This window comes from Hemicordylus capensis, chromosome 1 (assembly GCF_027244095.1).
Source record: "Hemicordylus capensis ecotype Gifberg chromosome 1, rHemCap1.1.pri, whole genome shotgun sequence".
Classification (NCBI taxonomy): domain Eukaryota; kingdom Metazoa; phylum Chordata; class Lepidosauria; order Squamata; family Cordylidae; genus Hemicordylus; species Hemicordylus capensis.
Genome location: NC_069657.1, coordinates 373661833 through 373682814, shown reverse-complemented (window position 1 = coordinate 373682814; position 20982 = coordinate 373661833). Strand labels below are relative to the sequence as shown.

The 20982-nt window shown below is 42.8% G+C and overlaps 1 protein-coding gene across 4 annotated transcripts in view; it reads left to right on the top strand.

The window, feature by feature from the left end:
* RPS6KA2 (ribosomal protein S6 kinase A2) overlaps positions 1-20982 on the top strand; it is a 308882-nt gene that overhangs the window by 19499 nt on the left and 268401 nt on the right. Inside the window, exon 1 of one of the 4 annotated variants that reach the window (XM_053296139.1) lies at positions 13832-14025. The exons of 2 other annotated variants lie outside the window; for them this stretch is intronic. In XM_053296139.1, coding sequence (XP_053152114.1) covers positions 13978-14025 — 48 coding nt within the window. In that variant the 5' untranslated portion in view covers positions 13832-13977. Of the gene's footprint in view, positions 1-13831; positions 14026-16725; positions 16836-20982 lie in introns of those variants that run through there. One more of the 4 variants, XM_053296152.1, reaches the window with a different exon arrangement.

The window sequence follows — 20982 nt, the reverse complement described above, 5'->3', positions numbered from 1 at the left end:
TTCTGCACAATGTCTAGACTTGTGTGTCCCACCCTCCCCTTTGCACCCTTCTCTTTGAGAAGAATGTTTCTACTTCTTTCTGGCTGAAAACAAGCTAGGATTCACTTTGACATCAAAACCCAGAAAATCCTGAGTTCTAAGCAGAGTTTGACTTTAGAATACATCTGATGCATGAGCCCAAAGCCCCTCTGATGCTTACAAACAGTGGCTTTGATAGCCGGGGTGGGGGGGGAGAGAAATTTAATCAAACCATAGCAGTGCACTTCTAGCTCTTTATAACATTTAAATATTGATTTTGAAAATGTTTTATTTGCTAAATGAATCTAGGCATCTGATTTATTTTTAATAGAGCAAGAGACACTCCTAATCTATACAGAATACTAAAGCTGATTTCTTTTTTCTCTTTTTTTAAAGCACCACATATGTTCTTCATTCACTGACAGTTGGTAAAGCAGTGTTATGATAACACAACTTAAAATCTCTTCCTCACACTTGAAATCAATTGCCAAATAGCAGTCCATTAAGGCAAATTAGTTTTATCAATAATCAGCTGTTTATTGAGAGTGGTAATAATACATACAGAACAATGCAACCAGTATAGATTTGTGTGTGGAGAGAGAAGGAAAGAGCAGGAAGCTAGGCATCTCAAGAAAGTTAGTTTAATGACAGAAACAGCATTTACTCTGGCAGGAAATGGAAATGAATGGGATATGTGGTATCCTCTGTATAAGTTACCTCTTTTATCAGGACTTGAGTTGATGGTATAGTGCTCAATTAAGCTGATGTGTGGAGCCTCCATTTTAATTTTGCTTTTGGTGAACACAAAAGGGCTTCACAAGGCCTGTGCAAGGATTCACCTTTGAAGGGTTGAAGCCAAATCATCTGCACATTGTCCATGGCACATGCAAAGGTGGCTGCTCCCACTACCACTTACCTCCGTGCAGAGCAGTCCTGTACACAGCTCTGGGGAGGGTCATTCAAGGGAAGCAGAGCCATGGAAAGCCCCAGTGATGTCATGGAAGACATGTGGGGAGGTGGTCAGGGAGCACTGGGAAGTGTAGTCCTTCCCAGCACTTTCCCCATAGAGCTCCATGGGGAACGTTCTGGGAAGGATTACACTTGATTGCACAATAGTCTGATTCAATATAAGGCACTTCCATTTGTTCATGCCACATATGAAATTGCCTCTTCTGGCAAGCAGATATATGTGTGGCCTTCTGCTTTAACTTTCTGCCACAATCTGTAAAGTGTGAAAAAGCTCATGCATCACCCTCAGCTGACAAGAGTTATCCCTGTACTGACCCCTGTGAGGAGTGATTAGTAAGATCTTGGGTGAAGGCAGAATGGCTGTGGACCTTTAAGGGTATTGCTGCAGAAGTTCCAGTTTTTCTCAGTGCTTGTTCAGGCTGCTCCTGTTGTGCAAAAGGCTTGCTGGCTGCTGCTGTCCAAAACACAGCACTTGACTGGGGTCTCTCACTTTCTCCTCCCTTCACTAGCAGGATTCAGTGGCTCAGGGTTATTTATTGTGTAGATGCAGAGCCAGTGGTGCTGCCAGATCTGCAGCCCTTCGTAAGCCTCCGGGCAAGCTGATCTCTAGGTTTTCATCTACTGTCTCAAAAACATGCCTAGTCATTCTGTATTACAAAGAAAACATTACATAATTTAATACTATTTAAATTTTAATCTGCTAATATAATTACATGACTTCTGAGATCCATTTCGCACCCCATTGTTGTTCTTGCCTGGAACAGGTACCTCTGTCACACCATCCTAGTTACCTTGCTGCAGTATCCTGATAAGCTACAATCAGGTGAGGGAACTGCTTGTATGTAAAGTCTCCCAGGGGCGTAACTACCATTAGGCAAGGGGAGGCAGTCGTCTTGGGGCCCCACTGCCTCAAGCCCCCCCCCAGAGGCACATTACACGACTCCCCACCCACCCATGTTGCAACCCCTATGAATTATGTTGAGTCTCTTGGAGATTGGCAGGAGCAGAGAGTAAAAAAACTAGATTCAATGTGAACTAGATATTCACCGTATTCATAATGGGGATGTGAGTGTGAGTGCACAATATATTGTGAAGTGTGTTTGTGTGTGTGTATCAGCGAGGGGCCCATTTTAAAATCTTGTCTCTGGGCCCCCTCCAACCTTGCTACGCCCCTGAAGTCTCCCCAAATAAGAATCAAATCTGTGCCTACACAGCACCTATGTCAAAGACAGGCTATCTCAGGAATTTCATATCTGAACCTGTCCTGAGCAAAAAGGATTGAGAAAAATATTCTGGAATTGATTGGCCAGGTGAAGACAGATTTAGAATGATGTTGATTTGAGATCAATCTCAATATCTGCCAGTCATCTAAATGAACATAAAATAATGCCTACTGCAGTGTTTACCACCATGTATTGCAGCAAATAGCCACTCAGGGACATATAGCAGCTGTGGGGGTGGGGGGGATAATTCTTGATTGGGAAATGGTGTGATGGGCAAAAGCTAATCTCCCTCCCCTTTGGTATCTGAGGCTAGGAGTGGGTGGCGGGAGCAATACACCACATTTTCCTGGGGTGAAAATGTGCTGCCCACCCCGCAAAATCTGTTTAGAGGCATGTGATGCATAAAGTCCCCCCCCATTCTAGAATTTTATGAGTGCCATCCCTTCTGCCCTATCCATCACCTCTTGCTATCTCACTCTGCGGATTCCTTCCACCAAAACCATCCCATTGCATCTTTCTCGTCTCTCTCCTCTGACTCCCCCAACTACTATCCCCTCCGAGTCCCATCAGGTACTTAATGTAAGCTTGCTTGGGATTTTAAGTGCAAGCCCAACTAGTTAAAAAGAAAAAGCTAGGAAACATATTCAGTTCTTCAGAGTATGAATAAAGATTTAATTAAAATGCAAATCCACATATTATGAATGCTGGAAACAAGCAAGAAGCTCAAATAATGCAAGCATTTCCCCCATAATTGAAAGTAGTAATGTAACTGTGTAAAAAACTTGAAGAGAACCACAGGAAAAAACCAACAACATAAAATAAAAGGCCAAAGAACAGTAATTTCCATAGATATAGCCAGACACAGAACAGTGAGTAATTGGACAGTCCTTTAAAAGGCACAAAACCTCCTTTGCATGAGTACTGAAGAAAAGGTAGTTGAATACATTTTTCTTTGTCATATCTTCTGCCCAAGATGACATTAGCACAACCTAGGCTTGATGAGATGTTTTTAAATACAAGTTTGTTTAAATAAAGGAGTTGCTGTATCAACATCAAGAAAATGAGAATTAAGTGCTAAAGTGATATCTTTGTTCTATTGTTGTTGCTCTTCTCTAAGATGCTGCTGCTGCAGCAACATATGTAATAATCTAAAAGCAGTAAAAGCATTGTTGATTACTACTGCTTTTACTCATATATAAATGTATGCAGATCAATCAACTAGTTAAATGATTAATAGTCACATAGTTAATTCACTACTGTTGCTATATTTTATAAAATTCATTTAATAATTCATATACCTTATTTATCTATTCTATAACATATCCCTAATTCATATGTTAAGGGAAGTGGGTGTGCTTTCCCCTGCTCTACCATGCAAATTACTATTTCACATATGATACTCCACATCATTGTTCACACATGCAGGCTCTCAATCCACACAATCTCCCACACTTTTGATGTAGAAGATCAAGCATCAGCATGGATGGAGTGCCACTGACCTCTGTGAGGTCACCTCACCATGCAAAGAGGAGCACTGCCTAGGGCAACTTATAAACTAAGGCATAGACGTGGCCCAAGGCATTATGGCTCCTGAGACAAGGCACCAAATGCTGCCTTGCCCCGTGCTCCTGGTGGGAGCCAGCTCCCTTTCAAAACCAATCCTTGCAAATTTTGAAATTATTATCACAGAGGATGGGGAGGAGCATAAGTTGCCATTAACCTTCTTTCCTCTCCTTGTGTTTCTTGCAAGCTTTGCAAGGAGGAGAGGCACTCCTTGCAAAGCCCGCAAGGGTCAGATCAGTTCCAAAGAACTGCTCTGATGACAGTGGTTGGACACCCAGTAATCTGCTGTTTGAGGCAATTCATCTTGCCTTAGGGCTGCCCCTGTTGTAACACAATGTAGAATGCAATGTAAGCCATGATGCCATTGTGCTGTGCATTCTCTGCCCCAGCTCACATTGTAGAAGAGGCATTCCCTACTGTGGGTGAGAGAACACATTCCAGGTCGTACATTCCAGGAAGAGGGGAGGGGGGGAAAGGCATGGTACAGTGGCAACAGCCATTTGGTTCTTGAAACACAGAGGCTTAGTTCTCCTCACAAGCAGCAAATGACACACAGTAAACCTGTTTCTGGATCATGCCACTTCAGATGTCCTCTGAGTTCTCAAGTGGAAACTCTGCAAGTAGTATCTGGAGGAAGGTACTCATCAGTTTCTGCCCTTCAGCTCAGTGCCACCTGAGTGGGCCTCATTACTATCCTCTCATTAAAAAGGAACTGTGCCATCCTGGCCAGTGAAGAAGCAGGGCTGGGAGGGAGAGAAAATGCGATAAGACCCTCCAAACTACTTTAGACATTGGCAAGGTGGCAGAGAGGATGGAAGTAACTTATATAGAGGACTTGTGTTGAAAAGGTTTGAGAAACACTGATAGAAACATTTGAGTTATGGACTCATGGTCACCTATCAAGCAGTCCTGTGATTTTGAGATTATCAGCACTCTGTGTATTGATTTTGAAATGGATTAGTCAATCCATTGATTTTTAATGATTTTTTAAAAAAATAATTTAATTTTTTTTAAGTCCAAGTCCTATAAGTGGCTTGTTTCATGGCAAAAGTTTATCCAAAAAAACCCATCTGGAACTGAAGCCCCACCCCTTGGACCATCATTCCATGCCCCCCCCATGTGAAGGAGTCTACCCTTTGTCTTCATAAATGCAACACACACACACACATCCCGCCACTTGCCCAACCCTTTACATTTCCAGAATGACTGGGTTTAGAATTCTGAAACTGGGCACACATTTATTCCAAGATGGCAGGACTCTGTATTTTTATTTCAAGGAAATTGGTCAATCTTGTCATTTTTAATGACTTTCCCCCTACTGCAATAAAGCTATTAGAAAGAGTTATCTCTATCCATAGAATACTTTACAGCTAGTAAAAATGAAAGTGGAAATAACCGTTACATCTAAATAAACAAAATAATGTGTTTTTTTAAAAAAAACAAAAAAACAAAAAACAAATGCACTATACTCAAGCTGGCTTGTGATCCAAAAGGTCTGCATGGGAACTCTGAAGCAAGGGGCATGTGTTATGCTTTTAATCCTCCCACCACCTTTACAAATGGACTATATATCCAAGTTGGTTCTGTGTTTGAACTGCAAAGCCAGGGGCACATGTTGTGTCCCAGTTAGTTTGTGAATTGTCAAGGAGCTATGTGAATTCATAGGGGATTATGTATTGTCTCTCTCCTTCTCTTGGCAAATGCACTCTGGTCCAGATTTGTGGGTTTGTGGTGAATGGTCAGGAAGATGTATGGATCCTTTGGGATTTGTGTAATCCTTTCCTCCCCACATGGACTCTGGCCCAGATCTGTATATATGCATTTGGTGTTGGACTACAATTTGTTTTGAAATGAAAAAACAAATGAAAAAACAAATGAAAATCACTGGTTTCAATGCTGAAATTTCTAAAAACGAAGTTACATGTTAGCAATTTAAATTAGTGAAACTGTCATAGAAATAAAACCATCACAAAAATATAAATCTGTTCTATTTCTGAAATTTCAAGAGCAACATTTGGGTGTCAATGAGCTTTTAGAATTTTGTAAAATGCTACCACTGCTTGCTTGGCTATATGCCCAATTTTTATTTAGCTCTTCCAACATGTTGCAAACAATATTGCCACCTAGTGGAATTTCATTTAAAATGAATATTCATTCAATGCTCAAAGATACTGGAAATTGTGAAACTTTTCCAAAATGGGAATTAACCTCTGTGTATGGGGATGGGGTGGGGAGCACACATGCCTTCCTAATCTTCTTTATATATATTTATTTTAGGCATACCTGTTGCTAATCCCATGCATGGCAGCTCTCGGATAGCAACAAGTACAGCTGGATGGGGGAGGTGGCAGCCACCAGGTGGGGGGAAACAGTGAATGGTGCCTCAGAGAAAACAGCGGCGGCGGGGGTGGAAGGAGGCCGCGATGGGTGGGCGGGGGGGGGGAGAAGGAAGTGTTTCGTGCACATCTGTGGTGGTGGCGAGCAGGTGCTTTAAATGGAGGGAGCAGGGGCGGAGCCACCATTGGGCCAACGGGTTCAAAGAACCCGGGCTGCCGACCAATCAGGGGCCACTCTGCACGCCCCCCGTGTCTGATGTCAGACGTGGGGTGGCTAGTTTAGTTCCTGAGCGGGGGCTGCGCGGCCCCTTTGGGAGCTAAACAAAGGCTGGCTCTGTGTTTGCAGCGCCAGCCAGGAGCGGCTGTTCCCTGCAAAGGCAGGGAAGAGCTGCTCCTGGTTGCGCGCTGCCAATGCAGCGCCAGCCTAAGTAGCTCCTGAAGGGGCTGCGTGGCCCCTTCTCCTGGGCTGCGCTGCGAAGGCAGCGCCAGCCTTTGTTTAACTGCCAAAGGGGCTGCTCAGCCCCTTCGGCAGTTAAAGGGCAACTTTCTCCGGCCGAATGGAGTCTCAAGGCTCCGTTCAGCCAGACCACGCCCCCGCGTCTGATGTCAGATGTGGGGGCGGGGTCAGCGGGGCCGCAGTGGTGGCTGCACCCAGGCCAGTGGTGGTCCCACTCCGCCAGTGGGAGGGGGGAAGCAGGTGCTCACCACTACTGAGCAGTCAAGAAGGTGTCCATGCATGTACAGACACCATTTACGTGATGACACCTGCAGGATGCTGGGAACGGGGAACAAACAGGAGGACCCTGCATGGCGTCACTTGTAAGAATGGACTGTTTGTTATGGATAGCACCAGGCTGGGTTGGCAGAGGGCAGAAGAGGAGTGGCGGAGGGGCAGGTAAGACCTGCCTCCCCCTGTTTAAAGTGCCTGCTCTTGCAGATGCCATTTATGTGACAATTACACCCGTGGAGTGCTGGGAATAGGGAACAGGATGCCCACGTATGGCATCGCTTATAAGAATGGACAGCAGGGCTGTTTGTTATGGGCAGTGCTGCACTGGGGCAGTGGAGGAGCAATGGGGGTGGGGGGAAGATAAGACTTGCATCCATCTGTTTAAAGCTCCCACCCCCCGCAAAACGTTTTGGTCAGGGGAACTCAAATCATTTTGGTGCCTCGAATTAGAGGCATCGAAATGCTTTGTGCACATCCCTACTTCCTATGTTTCAGTGTGCGCTGGGCCCTTGGGTCCTCCTCATGCAGCCAGGTCAGACGGATGGCAGACAGTGCTGGGTCAGCTGGCTTCTTCTTCCTAACCTTATTTAATCTTCCACATATAGTTTAGTCTCATTTAGTCTCCCACAGCTGCTATATGTCTTTTTAAGAATCTGGTGAGAAAAGCTATAAAGGATAAGATGTAAATTTTCATGTTCAGTGACTTTATTTTTTCATATTAAAAATTACTATGAGGGATAAGGAAGAATGTGTTTTAAGATGAATGAGGTTTTAAAATGTTTATTTATTTATTTAACACATTTGTATACCACCCAAAATGCAAGTCTCTGGGCAGTTTACAACAATTTTTTTTACAACAAAGTGCCACAAATCACTACCAAGTTAAACATTCTGGCTATTTAATGGAACCATTACATTACTGTAAATTGTAAACTGACAAACTTTCTTTTGTTTTTCTTATTATTGCTACATTTATCAGGGAAAACAAGAACTGACCCTGTATAATCCAAAACCCGGGCGGGGGGGGGGAGAGAAATTGTGGAATGCTTATTATGATTCTGTGACATTTGGAGATGGCTTAACTTTGATTTCCAATCAAAGCAGCGTCACACAACTGCAGTTGTGCAACTTTAAGTCAGAGCAGAACAGCCCTGTTCTGCAACAGTGTAAACAGTGTTCGAGAGACACACAGCAGCATGTGCAATGCAGGACTGCCTGTGTATCACTGCACTGTACACGGGCCAGTATTTTTAATCACTGTATTAGTAATTAACCCAGTTAATGACTGGAAGTATAGTTCTATTATGTTGCTTACTTTACAAAGTTGATGCCTCAGTAAATCCCTATACATGTGCTACAGCAAGATTCCTAGTGGAATCTTATTCTTTGTGCATACAGTACATCAAGCAGGAACTTCACACAAATTTCACAGTGCCACCTACTGGCCAGCTCTTACATTCTGAGAAGAACCTTCCCAATTTCATTACTCCTTTTGTGGTGATTGGGATGATGGGTTCTTCTCAGAATGCAAGAGCTGGCTGGCAGCAGGTGGCACTGCGAAAATCATGTGAGGTTCCTGCTTAATGTGTGTACAAAGGATAAGATTGCACCAGGAAGTAGCACAGTGCTGAAGGAGGTATATGGGGGGTGTAAGAGTGTGCTTGGAACCTGAATGAAAGCTCTGAACATCCTGAAGTTTATTACTGTTTGGAAATGCCCTTCATGTTCAGGGGCGTAGCAAGGTTGGAGTGGGCCCAGAGATGAGGTTTTTAAATGGGCCCCCCCTCACTGCTTTCCTCTCCTTCTCCTGGCCCGATGTCTCTGTTTACTATCCCAACTAGTTACAAGGCGTAAATAACAGCAGAACCAACTAATACAAGGATTTAAGTCTGATATTTCAAAATAGGTATGCTTCCTGGAGATCCATTTCACTGAATACACACACGCACACTTCACAATATATAGTGATATACATTGAATACTATATATTTGTGCTACTTTTAATGCCTAGAACACACTAGAAACACTAGAGGTAACAGTATTTATGCTGCTTAGCTAGATAGATGCTAAGATATCATGAGCTAGATAGATGGGGAGCTGGGATGATGACTTGCCTCTGGGGGGGGGGCTTCAAGGCAGCGGGCTCCGAGACAAATGTCTCCCCTTGCCCAATAGTAATTACGCCCCTGTTCATGTTAACAGAAGCACAAAGTAATCATGCAATATCTTTATCTGACAGTAGAGGACTCTCTTGTTCATCAAATAGACAGACATGAATAATGAAGTGGACAACTGGTGTTTCAGTTCAGCTCTACAGTCTGGATTCTGAGAGTCTCTCAGAAATGCCACCTGATTGCTCCTGATATGCTCTACTAAAGAACAGTCATGATCATCATGCAATGGCCACTTAAAACAGCCTCCAAACAGCAACTGCTCCATATGGCACTTTAGTAGCCCTCTTCAGACATTTCAACATGTGTTTCTCTGAACACACTGATGAACAAGCAGAATCATGCCCAGTGGCCCCACCCTTGACCTCTGTTTGCTCACTAGCCCTGCCCTCAACCTCTGTGCATGCAGCATACAGTGTGAACAGGTTTTCTCTATGTTAATGCTTGCATCAGTTGAGAAGTTTCTTTCACACTGAATGGTGTATTTCTGGACATAAGAACTAGGTTAATAGTGCAATCCTGCTTCCCATACAACATTCACTGAATACTTGGAGGGAATATACAAAGACAGCTTGTTAGAGTGGATCAAATGCATCACCTGGATAGTGTACATACCATAGCTGGATGTTCCTGGCTGTGATTGATGATGGTATGGATATTCACCGGCTGCATTTGCACGCAATGTGTCTGCTCGCCTCTCTGCTCTCCTGTCCGCATTCAGATGAAATGGAGAGCGGGCTCTCTGCAGTCAGGGAGACTTCACAGAGGAGAGGGAAATAACTGTATGGGCTTCCTTTTTGCTTGAAGGACAGCCCGCACAACCAATCATACCCAGAGAGTAGGAGGATCTTTCTCCCTCAACTCTGGTTTGACCAATTGCAGCCTCCAATGCTGCATTCGGACGTAACATTCCCAGACTGGAACCCTGGTTATAAGCAGCAAAACTCACTACAAACCAAGGGCTCAAACTGAAGTCTGTGGAGTGCAACCTCAGGTCGCTGAACAAACGGGGCCAGAGTTGCACACATTCGGACGTAATGGTAGGGAACTCTGGCCTCCTGCAACTCCAGTTCTGCATTACATGCAAATGCAGCCACTGTGTGATTGTGGTGGTCCACCTGGTGAACTGCTCTGTGTGTTGTGCTGCTGTAGTTACATGTGGAGTCTGTTTACTATTGCCCAAGGGAGACCACTCACATGTATAGTCTGGCCCTAACACTTCCATAAATTACTTTCCCATTCAGACATTCAGCATGGCAAAAAGTTTCTGTGCCTGCATCTCAGGCACAAGCACCTGAATCACCTGGCGGATGACCGGGGCTAGTGGCAGATTGCACTGAATCTTGGGACAAGGCTTGGATCATGGATCTGTGCCCCCCAAAGATGCCCCAAGGACTTAAAGGACACATGGGTGGATGGGAATAGAGGCAGTAAAAACTCCAGCCCCTCCCCACCACAGAGAGCACGATCAAAGAAGAGATGCTGTGGAGGCCTTTCAGCAGTGACTCCCCCTTAATTCTATTCTTGGAAGGTGGGAATGAAAAGGAGCCACTGCTGAGGCCTCATAAACGGCTTTTCCATTCCCGCCTTCTGTGAGTGGCACTGGGGAGGCATTGCTGCTGAAAGGCCTCAACGGCAGCTCCTCTTCAGTCCTACTCTCTGAGGGTAGAAATGAAAAGGAGGCAGAACCGTGGCAGTGACTGCTCATTGCCTCTACCAAGCCTTGCTTTTTCACAAGCCACTGTGATAAGCAGGGCCATATTATGACATGCTGAGGCCCTAAGCCATATCAAGCTTAAAAGGCCCCAAAGCATTGCAGAATGGCTCAGAACTCACCACCCCTCGTTGCACTGCTCAAAGTTACAACAGTTTTTGTCTGAAGAGGTAAGTGCTGCCTGTAACCATGATGGTGGTCTTTGGTAACTGGGCCCTGGTCTAATAATTTTTTTGATATAACTTACAGTTATTTTTGCACATTTATAAACTCAGAATGAGTTTATCCTGATGGTTATTCTGACTCCTGAAACCCTTCCCACTCTCAAAGGAAGTAGCAGGATCCTGGGTGGAATTAATGCGGAATGCCTGGCTCATACACAACCTAATTGTGTGGTGGGATACATGGTGCGTTCCTGAAGTCTGAGCCCTCTCCCTACCTCACAAAGGATTTTACTAGTTGAATGTCTGAACTGGAGCACATTACAGTAGAAGAGAAATAATCTAGTCCAATCTTCTGCTCTCAAGAAGGACATACTGTGTCTAAAATTATGGTGTACGGAATGTTAAATAGAGTTCCTGTATCTTTAAGCAACAGTTTCATGTTTGCTGGAAAATATGAGCCTTGTGTGTACTGCAAGCAGAAAGCTAGACCTGCTTGTTGTAACTTTGTACTATTCCTTCTGCTCTTCTTACACATTTTATCCTTTGTTCTCCAAATAACATTAGCTGAGTCTTTATAATTACTTTGGTGTGAAGCCAATATTTAACAAAAACATCCCTTCAGCATATCCTCACAGGCAGGTTTGCACAATTTGTGACTCATCAAGCTGAACACTAACAATGTATTTCAGCCTGCCAGGTATTTCACACCCTCCCTCCCTTCCTTTGCAGTCCTAAGAAATCATAGGAACTTAATCTGGGCCAAGAAGAATTCAGCTCTTCCCCTTATCCCATACCCACCAAATCATCAAGCTCTCAAGCACCAACAATCCTCCAAAGCAAAAGCAGCAGCAGCAGCAACCACCACCAATTTCTTTCTTTCTTTCTTTCTTTCTTTCTTTCTTTCTTTCTTTCTTTCTTTCTTTCTTTCTCTCCCTCTCTCTCCCCCCGCTCCCTCCCTCCCTCCCTCCTTCCCTCCTTCCTTCCTTCCTTCCTGTTGTTGCTCCAGTGGTGGCAAGTGTGGGAAGGATTAAATACAGCAGACCTGGGAAATTTTCCCATGGACTATTGACATCCATAGTAGCCCTTGGGAAAATTGAATGTCCCAAGTCTACTTGCACCAGGTGTGCTGCATAGCTTCAGCCAGGTAAGTGGGTAGGACGGAATAATATGAATGAAAAGGGAAAGTCACTGGTAGGACACAAATCAGAGGTTCTTTTCAGGTGTTCATTTGTGTAGAATTGAATGAGCATGGAGGACAACACTGTAGCAGCAGGCCCTGTCCTGATCTATGTGTGTTCATTGTAACGAGTGTAGAGAGGTCCTTTGCTATATCAGAACTTGGGAACTCTTGAACATGTGTTGGTTGGGGTGGAGCCTGCAACTGTGGTGCTACTTTCCCCCATGCACATCCATTTTACATGAATTAAATAGGAAAATGAGCAGAGATTTCTTAAGTTCAATCTTATTCCCAATTCAGAGCTTGTCTAATAATATAGGGAGGATGTGGGCATAATACAGGGAGAAAATTGAAATATGCTGGTAACAGGTTCAAAACAGTTTTATTAATTCTTCATAACTATGTTCACTGTCATATCATGGAGGAAAGTTGCTAAACTATGGGGATATGCATGGAACCAGTGGGGGTGTGGGGTGTGTGTGCAGCTTTAAGGCTGGGGGAAGATGCACTCCCCCACCACCACCACCGCGTTTCCCCCACTGGTGCTCAGTTTCTTAAACATCCATCAGGGCGGCAGCGTACCTCCCTACTGCCCCCTTCACTACATTTTCCAGAAGTACCCGGATGTAGCAGATGCTCTGAACTATTTCCATGTACATCCCTACTAAACTATATGTGATGTTGATAGTTTCACATATGTTTACATGCGATTTCCCCAATCATAAAGAAAGAGGGGGGGGGTCTAGTATTAAAAGCAAAAGGGGAATGTGGGTGAGTGGAAGTGAATCTTCCTCCCTCCTGCTCCTTGACCCAAGGAGAAAATCACAAGCCCTTTCATGATGGGAGCTGTCGTCCAGCAACATCTGGGGACTCCTGTTTGAGAATACCAGAAGAGCTGACTCTTCATAAATCATCTAAACCAATCCCATTAATTCAAGTGAAATCCTTTTTCAGGAAGGACTTACAGATTTACTCCACGTATAAATATATTGTCTATCATAATTCTGGTGATAATATGCTGAAAGGAGAAAGTATGAGAGACCCAAGTACTAGAGGTGTAGGGTGAGCAAGGAGTAAAATGTGGGCCTCTGTGTCTGAGAACCTTTTGAACCATAGTGCACCTTGAGTGGCCTTAGGGAAATCTCTCTCTAAAACCAGATGCCCATTTGTTAGATATTATTAATGATCTACTGAGCAGGTTGTTGTAAAGGTGAAAGGGATAATGATTGCAAAGCACTCTGTACATATTGGGCTCTCCAGTATACATTGTGGATTTCCTAGTGAGAATTGTTTAGCTCCAGACTTGTAAAGGTATGTGTTTGTGTCTTTGTGTAACTCTTACTAATTCATTCAAAGAAGAAACGTAAATGACAAGCTCTTGCACTATGATTGGCTGACTCATACAGAATGCTCATTGTTAACAGGTGTGCTGTGGCAAACCATACAGCAGGCGTAGCTTGGTATCTTTTACAGCTTTGGACACTGAAAGGGATCCTGAGGAGCAACCAGATGTTGAGAGGCAGCTCACCTCTTGCTTTTTTCTTATGCTTCCCTTTCTAACTGATAAGGAGCCTCCCATTTATAACTTCACAGTTCCTCTAGATACAGATAAAACTAGGAGATTTCTTGTTTACCTTACCTTTTCTCTTGGCTGACGGATTCAACTACAAGCCACCATCCAAAGCCAGAGCTACTGAATGTTTCCCTGCATTTTAGCTGAATCAAAGATTACATCGAGCCCTTTGCTTGTAATCTCCAGCTGTTAAGGGGGGATGTTGTTGTTTGGTATGACGCAGGGCTAAGCAGCTACGGGGAAATAACCAAAGAAGATGAAAGGTGGCAGTCCCTGGCAGGATGGCTTGGTCTGTTTCAGAATTCTGACCAATGCGATTTATTTCAATGCTGAATAAAAATGATAAGGCTACCTCACAGGAAACTCCAAAAATTGTTCCTTAAAAAGGTAAGCTTCTCTGAGAGTGTGCTTGTTGCCTTGATGCACTAAAAGTTTTGGCAATTGCTTTGGTTTGATGCAAACACATCTATAATGGTACAAAATGTTTTCCACATGATACGTATTGAATTTTTGTGTACAGATAACTTTTTAAAAAACATCTTTTCAGTGACATAGATAATGTATCATCATTCAAACAAGGGCTGTCATATGTCACATAGTGGAAATTTGGTTTCTTTGCAGGCTTGTCTTATGTGTGTTCTTTTTGTATATTCTGGTTAGAGTGTTCAAAAATAGCATGTATTCCAGTATAAATGTTCACTTGTTTCTTTTGACGGTAATGTTTTTTATCAGAAAGATGGTACAAAATATACAACTCACAAAATGATAGATACTGAGTGTTAGAAGAAACAATGAAATATAAACCCCCTGGAAACAGCAAGGAAGACACATTCATTTTATTGTTTTATTGGGGAATATTCCTCTGCTATGTGGGTGCACAGAAGTAATAATGAGAAAAATGTGCAGTTATTATATCCAGTTTGGATAGATAATTGTAGGTGAGTTAAGACTTCGATTAAAATTGTGCCTTATTAATAACTCTGCTTGGAACCATTCTGGAAAAGTTTTTTAATATTGATGACATAGTTCTTAGTGTTCACTCCTCTCTTTCTATATTTGATTCTATAATATTATTAATACCGGTGGACCAGGAAGAGGGAGGGGCTCCCCTCTTCTGAAACTGGAGGTTGCTGGATCATGGTTGACTAACATCTGCAATGTGATTCACGGTTTGAAATTGATACCGCGGGTTCGTCAGTCTCCAGTTTCACGTTATGTGCAAATTTGGTCAGAGAGACATAGCTTTCAGAATTACACCTGTACCTTTTCCTGCGGGTCCAACCCCCCCCCCAAAAAAACCTCCAAATTACTGTTAAAAATCCCTCATGCTCAAAAATTCTGGGGTAAGTACCATGCATTAATTGGTATTTGTCCCTTAAGCTGCTCTTCTACTTAATCAACTTTTGAACTTTGGTGAATTTAAAAAGCAATATAATGGTTGGAGTGAGGCAGGGCTGAGAAAACACAGGAAAATGGGGGGGGGGATTCAGCTGATTCATGGAATATGAATGCACACTTCTTAGGATCCAAGCCATGATGTCTCTAGAGTACCATGGATATCTGATCAAGTATTTACAGGTATTTTGATTGCTCTGCCATTTACAGTGTCCAAGCCCCCAAAATAATGTTTTTGTAACATGGAGATTTAATTCTTCACCCTTGAACATTTTATTTTGTGCAGTCTCAGAATACGTGTTGTTTGTGTTAATGTAGCTCACTGCTGAGCAACTGTTTTGAACTGATAAAGTGAAGGTGGGTGTGTTTAGAAAAAAGCTCGGCATAATTCAGAGTGAAAAGAGCAGCTGTAGCACTGGTGTCCCATAGCAACCTACTCTCTGATGAAAAGGTATATCTATGGGGTACCACATAAAGGCACATTGGGTAACATTCATGCATGCCTCTGCCTATATTTTATAGCTTATGTGGATTTTTTAAAATTAGACATGCCAGGGAGAAATAACAACTTTTTTCAACAAAAAGACTTATTTATGCTAGTCTAATGTAGAAAAAGTATGTCTGTACCGTAGCTTCAAGGATTAGTAATGATGAATCACAATGCAGATTCTTTAAATGCTAGTAGATTAACTGCAAAAAGTTAATCTGCAAACTGCAAACTCTGACTACAGATATACACAGATGCAATGTTCAAACACAACTTTTCCAAAGCAGTTTCTCTTGTACAGTGGCACTAGTTGCAATCTTGCTCTGGAAGTAGCACTAGTAACCTTACTAATGTTACGAAGGAGTAGAAGAGTCTATAATTGTGAACAGTGCTGACCTGGAACACTCTAGGTAAATGCTTTGGTATTAGGGTTCCAGTTGACTTAATTCCTGTGAAGGCCATTTTATACCCTCAGTTTTTGCCATTCCCAAGTGCATCTTGTTCCTGGCTCTTATACCTGGGAACTGTGCTAGTGCCACAAAATGCCATTCTCCATCCATAGGGAACATGTTAGTAAGCCTGTAATTCCAAATTGTGGCATTCTGGCTCCTCAGGGTGATCTTGTGCTCTCAGCACTATATGTGAATCCTCACACAGGTATGTAAGTGTAAGTATTATCTGTAAACAAATTTCTTTGTTATCAGTAGTAATTTGGTAATGGCATCAAGGGGAAAGTTATATGTTTTAACAAGGAATACTTCAACCTGAGTGTGAAGAGGAGGGATCAGAAAATGTTGAAAATATATTTTCATCTTTACAAGTGAAATGGTGAAAAATTGTGAAAAAATGCAAATTATGAAATGCAAATGCATTTCTCTTTTACATTTGTGTACTGCCACTGACATTTTATCTTGTGTTTTATGAAGATGTGTATATGCCTATTGCTTATCTATTCTGGTGTGTGTGTGTGTGTGTGTGTGTGTGTGTGTGTGTGTGTGTGTGTGTGTGTGTGAGATGTGTAGTGAACCTGATATATCCCCCTCCCACAGGATAGTAAAAAATATGAAGATTTGAAAGAACTGCAGTATTGCTGGCATATTGCTTTGTAATATGTCTCTTGTAAGAAATGTCTCCATCTGATCTGACTATTACCACCAATAGAAGTTTTTGTCCTTGGAGAACATATGTTTGAGTCATCAGTACAAGGAGGAAGAAGGAATGAAGAGAGAGTTAAGCCTTCAGTTTCCGTCAGCTTTATACATCTATTAGACGCCTGTGAGCATTCACCCATATGCGAATCATATACATGGGCAAGGTATTTCTGTACTTTAAAAATTGATCCTTACTGTTTTCTATAATAGCATGATTGCAGTAGGATGTACTAATTACTGCTTGAATCTGTGATATGCTTTCATTTGCACTTATTGCTGCTTTTCACTGCTAAGGCTTCACACTTCTTAATTGTCCCTCTGCATAAAATGCATTTGAGTTTAGGAGATGCACTTGAAACAAAGTGTGTGAAGTGCTGTTTGAGTGTGCGAGGGCAGAGTAGACATAGGTCCTCTTGTGTGGTGCTGATGAGAGTTATCAACATCAGTGTAGTTAATTTTACACTGTTAGTGTTGAATTAACTAAACCAACAGTGCAGAATATGGTGACTCCTAGAACAATATGGTACCCTTGAGATATAACTCTTATGTAATTGCATATGTGTAAATGTAAATACTATAGTTTAACGAAGCAGGAAAATTATAAAAAATACTTTGAGTTTTATGGTTGGGGCAAACGTGCCAGGGGTCAAAGTTTTACATTTATTGATGCATGTGCACAGTCCCAGTTGTGTATAATTCCAAACTGCTTGGTTCCTAAAGGATTTTGCATGTCTTACATACTGCAAGTCTCTATGGTTGCAGATTCTTTAACTATCCCACTAAGCAGGGCTGATCCAACCATAGACACAACCACCTGGGGAGTCAGAATTCCAAAGCGATCTCCTGCCTCAGTTTTGTAAGGGACTGAAGAGTGCCACTGCCTTTTGTTTTGGAGCAGTTGCATAGAGGCAGCATAACAGCTGGTTGGTAATCCAGCAGTATCTTCTGCATTTCAGGAGGACAGAAGATCAAGAGACTTCCAGAGTTCTCTCTCCCCGCCCCCCGCTTCATCTTAGCTCAGTATGAGTTTGGTTCTGCGTGGCAGTATCAAGGCAGTGTGCAAATGCTTTCATTTGCACTTCTTATTGTTGCTTTTCACTGCTAAGGCTTCACACTTCTTAATTGTCCCTCTGCATAAAACGCATTTGTGTTTAGGAGATGCACTTGAAACAAGTTCTGGTTCGTGGTTCTGCGTGGCAGTATCAAGGCAGTGTGAGTGCGTATGCATTCCTGATTCAACCTGAGTGGGATCTAAAATTAACTGAGAGGGCATCAAATTGTCTGCACTTTTGGAATAGAACATTTTTATATTCTTGAACCTCTTTTTCATACATAAATACTCTCCTGGAGTATAGAATTGCCATAAACTGAAGATTAGGAGCGTTGTTATGGCAACTAATAGGCAGAGGCTGTATGCTGAGTGTGCAAAAATGGAATGATTTACTTCCATATTAGATTATTCTGCATTAATGAATTTTTATGAATTTTTATGCAGTCAGTGAAATTACAGTTAACAAAATGGAAAATGTAAAGAATTTTTGTTGTGATGTGTTCTCATTTAGTAACCCTACTGGAAGACACATCTGAATTAGATAAAATAATATTTCTATATGATTAATTCTCCAAGACAGGCCATGCGTGGGGACATCGCAGAAAGGAGGCGATTGGCTGACAGAGGGGGAGGAGGCGATTGGCTGACAGAGTTTGCAAACAGAAGCACCTGATTGGGCAGTGGGGATTCCATATGCAGATAGGGAGAAGGAGCCTGTAAGAGCAGAAGCACCATGGTGATTGGCCAGTGGGGATTCCATGTGCAGATAAGGAGGAGGAGCCTGTGATGGTTAAGGTCATTTGGAATGCAACTGTTACTGGTCGGAAGATTTTCTTGATTGTAGAGGAGAGAATATATATATATGTGATAGCAGGCAGGGGTCTGCAAAAAGACAGGTCGTGAGGGAGGAAAGAGCCCCTTCAGGAGAAGGAGGCTGTCATGAATTAGATGAAGAAACAAGATGAACAAGATCTGTTAACTCAGGAAGGGAGGGAGAGAGAGAAAAAACATGAAGGGAAGGGAAGAAAGAGTGGGGAAGAGTGAGTGGAGGAGAGAGAAAGAGAGAAAAAGAAGGGAGGGGGAAGAGAGACAGAAGGAAGGGATGGCCCAAGCCTGTCAGTAGCCTGAGGGGAATGAGTGGCTATGGTGGTGGCAGCAGCGAGGAACGGCCCGGTCAACCACTGCTGCTGCTCCTGTGGGGAGGAGCAGGAGCGGGGCTTGGGTGCGGGTGGTGAGATTTCTGGGGATAGGGGGCTGCAGCTTGCCCAATAGGCAGCAGCAATGCTGTAGCCACGACCAAGAGGGGTGAGAGGGGCATGGAGTAAAGGGATGGAGGAGTGACCAGGAGAAAGAGGGCTGGCGGATGAAGCCCTGCTGGCTGGAAGAGGTGGGCAGATGGCGGGTGAAGCTCCGCTGGCCGGAAGGAGGCAGCAGGAAGTGGCAGCAGGGAGAAATAATGGCAGTGGCTGGGCCCAACTAGAGGCGCAGATGCTCTGTGCCCAGGCCCACTAGTATTACTTATAGTTCTATTGCACATGCAATAACATGTTTAAATTACAGTAATGCTCCCCCGCACAAAATACAGAAGTGTGTGTGTGTGTGTGTGTGTGAACAGAACAAATTAAAAATGCCCTTCATTTGCATGTGATCTTTAGAATTTTCTTCCAGTGTTTGACACACCATAATCTGTTGACCCAACTTAAACTGTAAAGTTTGGGGTTTGGAGGCTGCATATGATATGGACCAAGGAGATGTAATAGCTAGCAAAAGTTGTATGAAAAAATGCAATTGGCTGGACATATTTTAAATATAAAGTTTTAAGTATTGGAGTGAAACTACCACTCAAAATTTGTTTAGTATTAATTGTCTGTATCCCAGTTTGCTAACTCTTATTTAAAATCCCAATATCTATGCTAATTTGTTTAAAATATTAGCATCTTGTATGAACATACTGAGTATAATTGCCTAGCAACAAGTAGTTTATGTGCTTCCAAGCATCCACCTTAACCACTGTAATGAGATGGATTTTTAAATGCATGACTGTTTCAAAGGACTGGGTCCAAAAACACAATGGATGGCTGTTTTGTGCTCTGTCTTGCATGAGCAGAAAGGCACCTTTGCTCATTAAGGGAGGAGATGTGATTTCTCTCAAGTCTCCCTTCCAGTGACAGCTGCCTGCACACTATTCCTGAGAGTCTCTCCCCACCACCCAACCTGCAGTTGTCAAAATGGTTATGATCGATAGCTTTCCTTATAAAATAAACAAATCTCAATCCTTTTTGTCCTTAATACAATTCATGTTGTCAATCTGTTCTTTTATCAGGGTTGCAGATTTCTTATATTCACATTGGACAGGTGTGTGTGTAAGAGAGAGAGATGCATGGGTGAATGAAATATGTGTTATTCATTCTCACCCTAAAATAGTGACTCATCTTCTCCTGGATTTTTAGGGGTACATCTTCATAGTGCTTATTTGGATTAATTTATTTTTAGAGCTTATTTTTTCTGAACGTTTCCTGCAGCTAGCAATTGCCTGATGGTTATGTGAATGTATATGTGCTGCATTTCTTTACACATGTATGCATTATATTAAAGTTACATGAACTGACACATTTAAATGTTTCAACTCAAAGTTACATTATTGGTCCATGGAAGGAGCTGGCTTTGACGTTCTTGTTTAACACTTGAAATATCACAACTATTTTTTTGGTTTGTTTGTTTTGTATTTATATCCCACTTTTCCTCCAAGGAGCTCAAAGTGGTGTACATGGTTATGTCTATCCCCACAACAACCCTGTGAAACGGGCGTAACAAGGTTGGAGTGGGCCCAGAAACAAAATTTTAAAATGCCCCCCCCCCCCACAATTCACTGCCTTCCTCTAAAATTTAAAAAAATATATATCCAAGGAAGCTCAGGCAGGCATTGGGTGGGGGGGACACGTCTCTGGGGGCCCACCCTGAGGCAGGGGCCCCTGAGACAACGGTCTCCCCTTGCCCTATTATAGTTACGACCCTGCTGTGAAGTAGGCTAGGCTGAGAGAGAAGTGACTGGCCCAGAGTCACCCACGAAGTTTCATGGCTGAATGGGGATTTTAACTTGGGTCTTCCCACTCCTAGTGCAATACTCTAACCATTACACCATGCTGGCTAACTAGTGTGTATATTGGGGGTGGGAGGGTGGATTTATAGATAAGAGACTCACTCAGAATGCCTTTTTAATATTAAAGCTGAAGGTGTGTTACTTTATATGTTTCCATTTT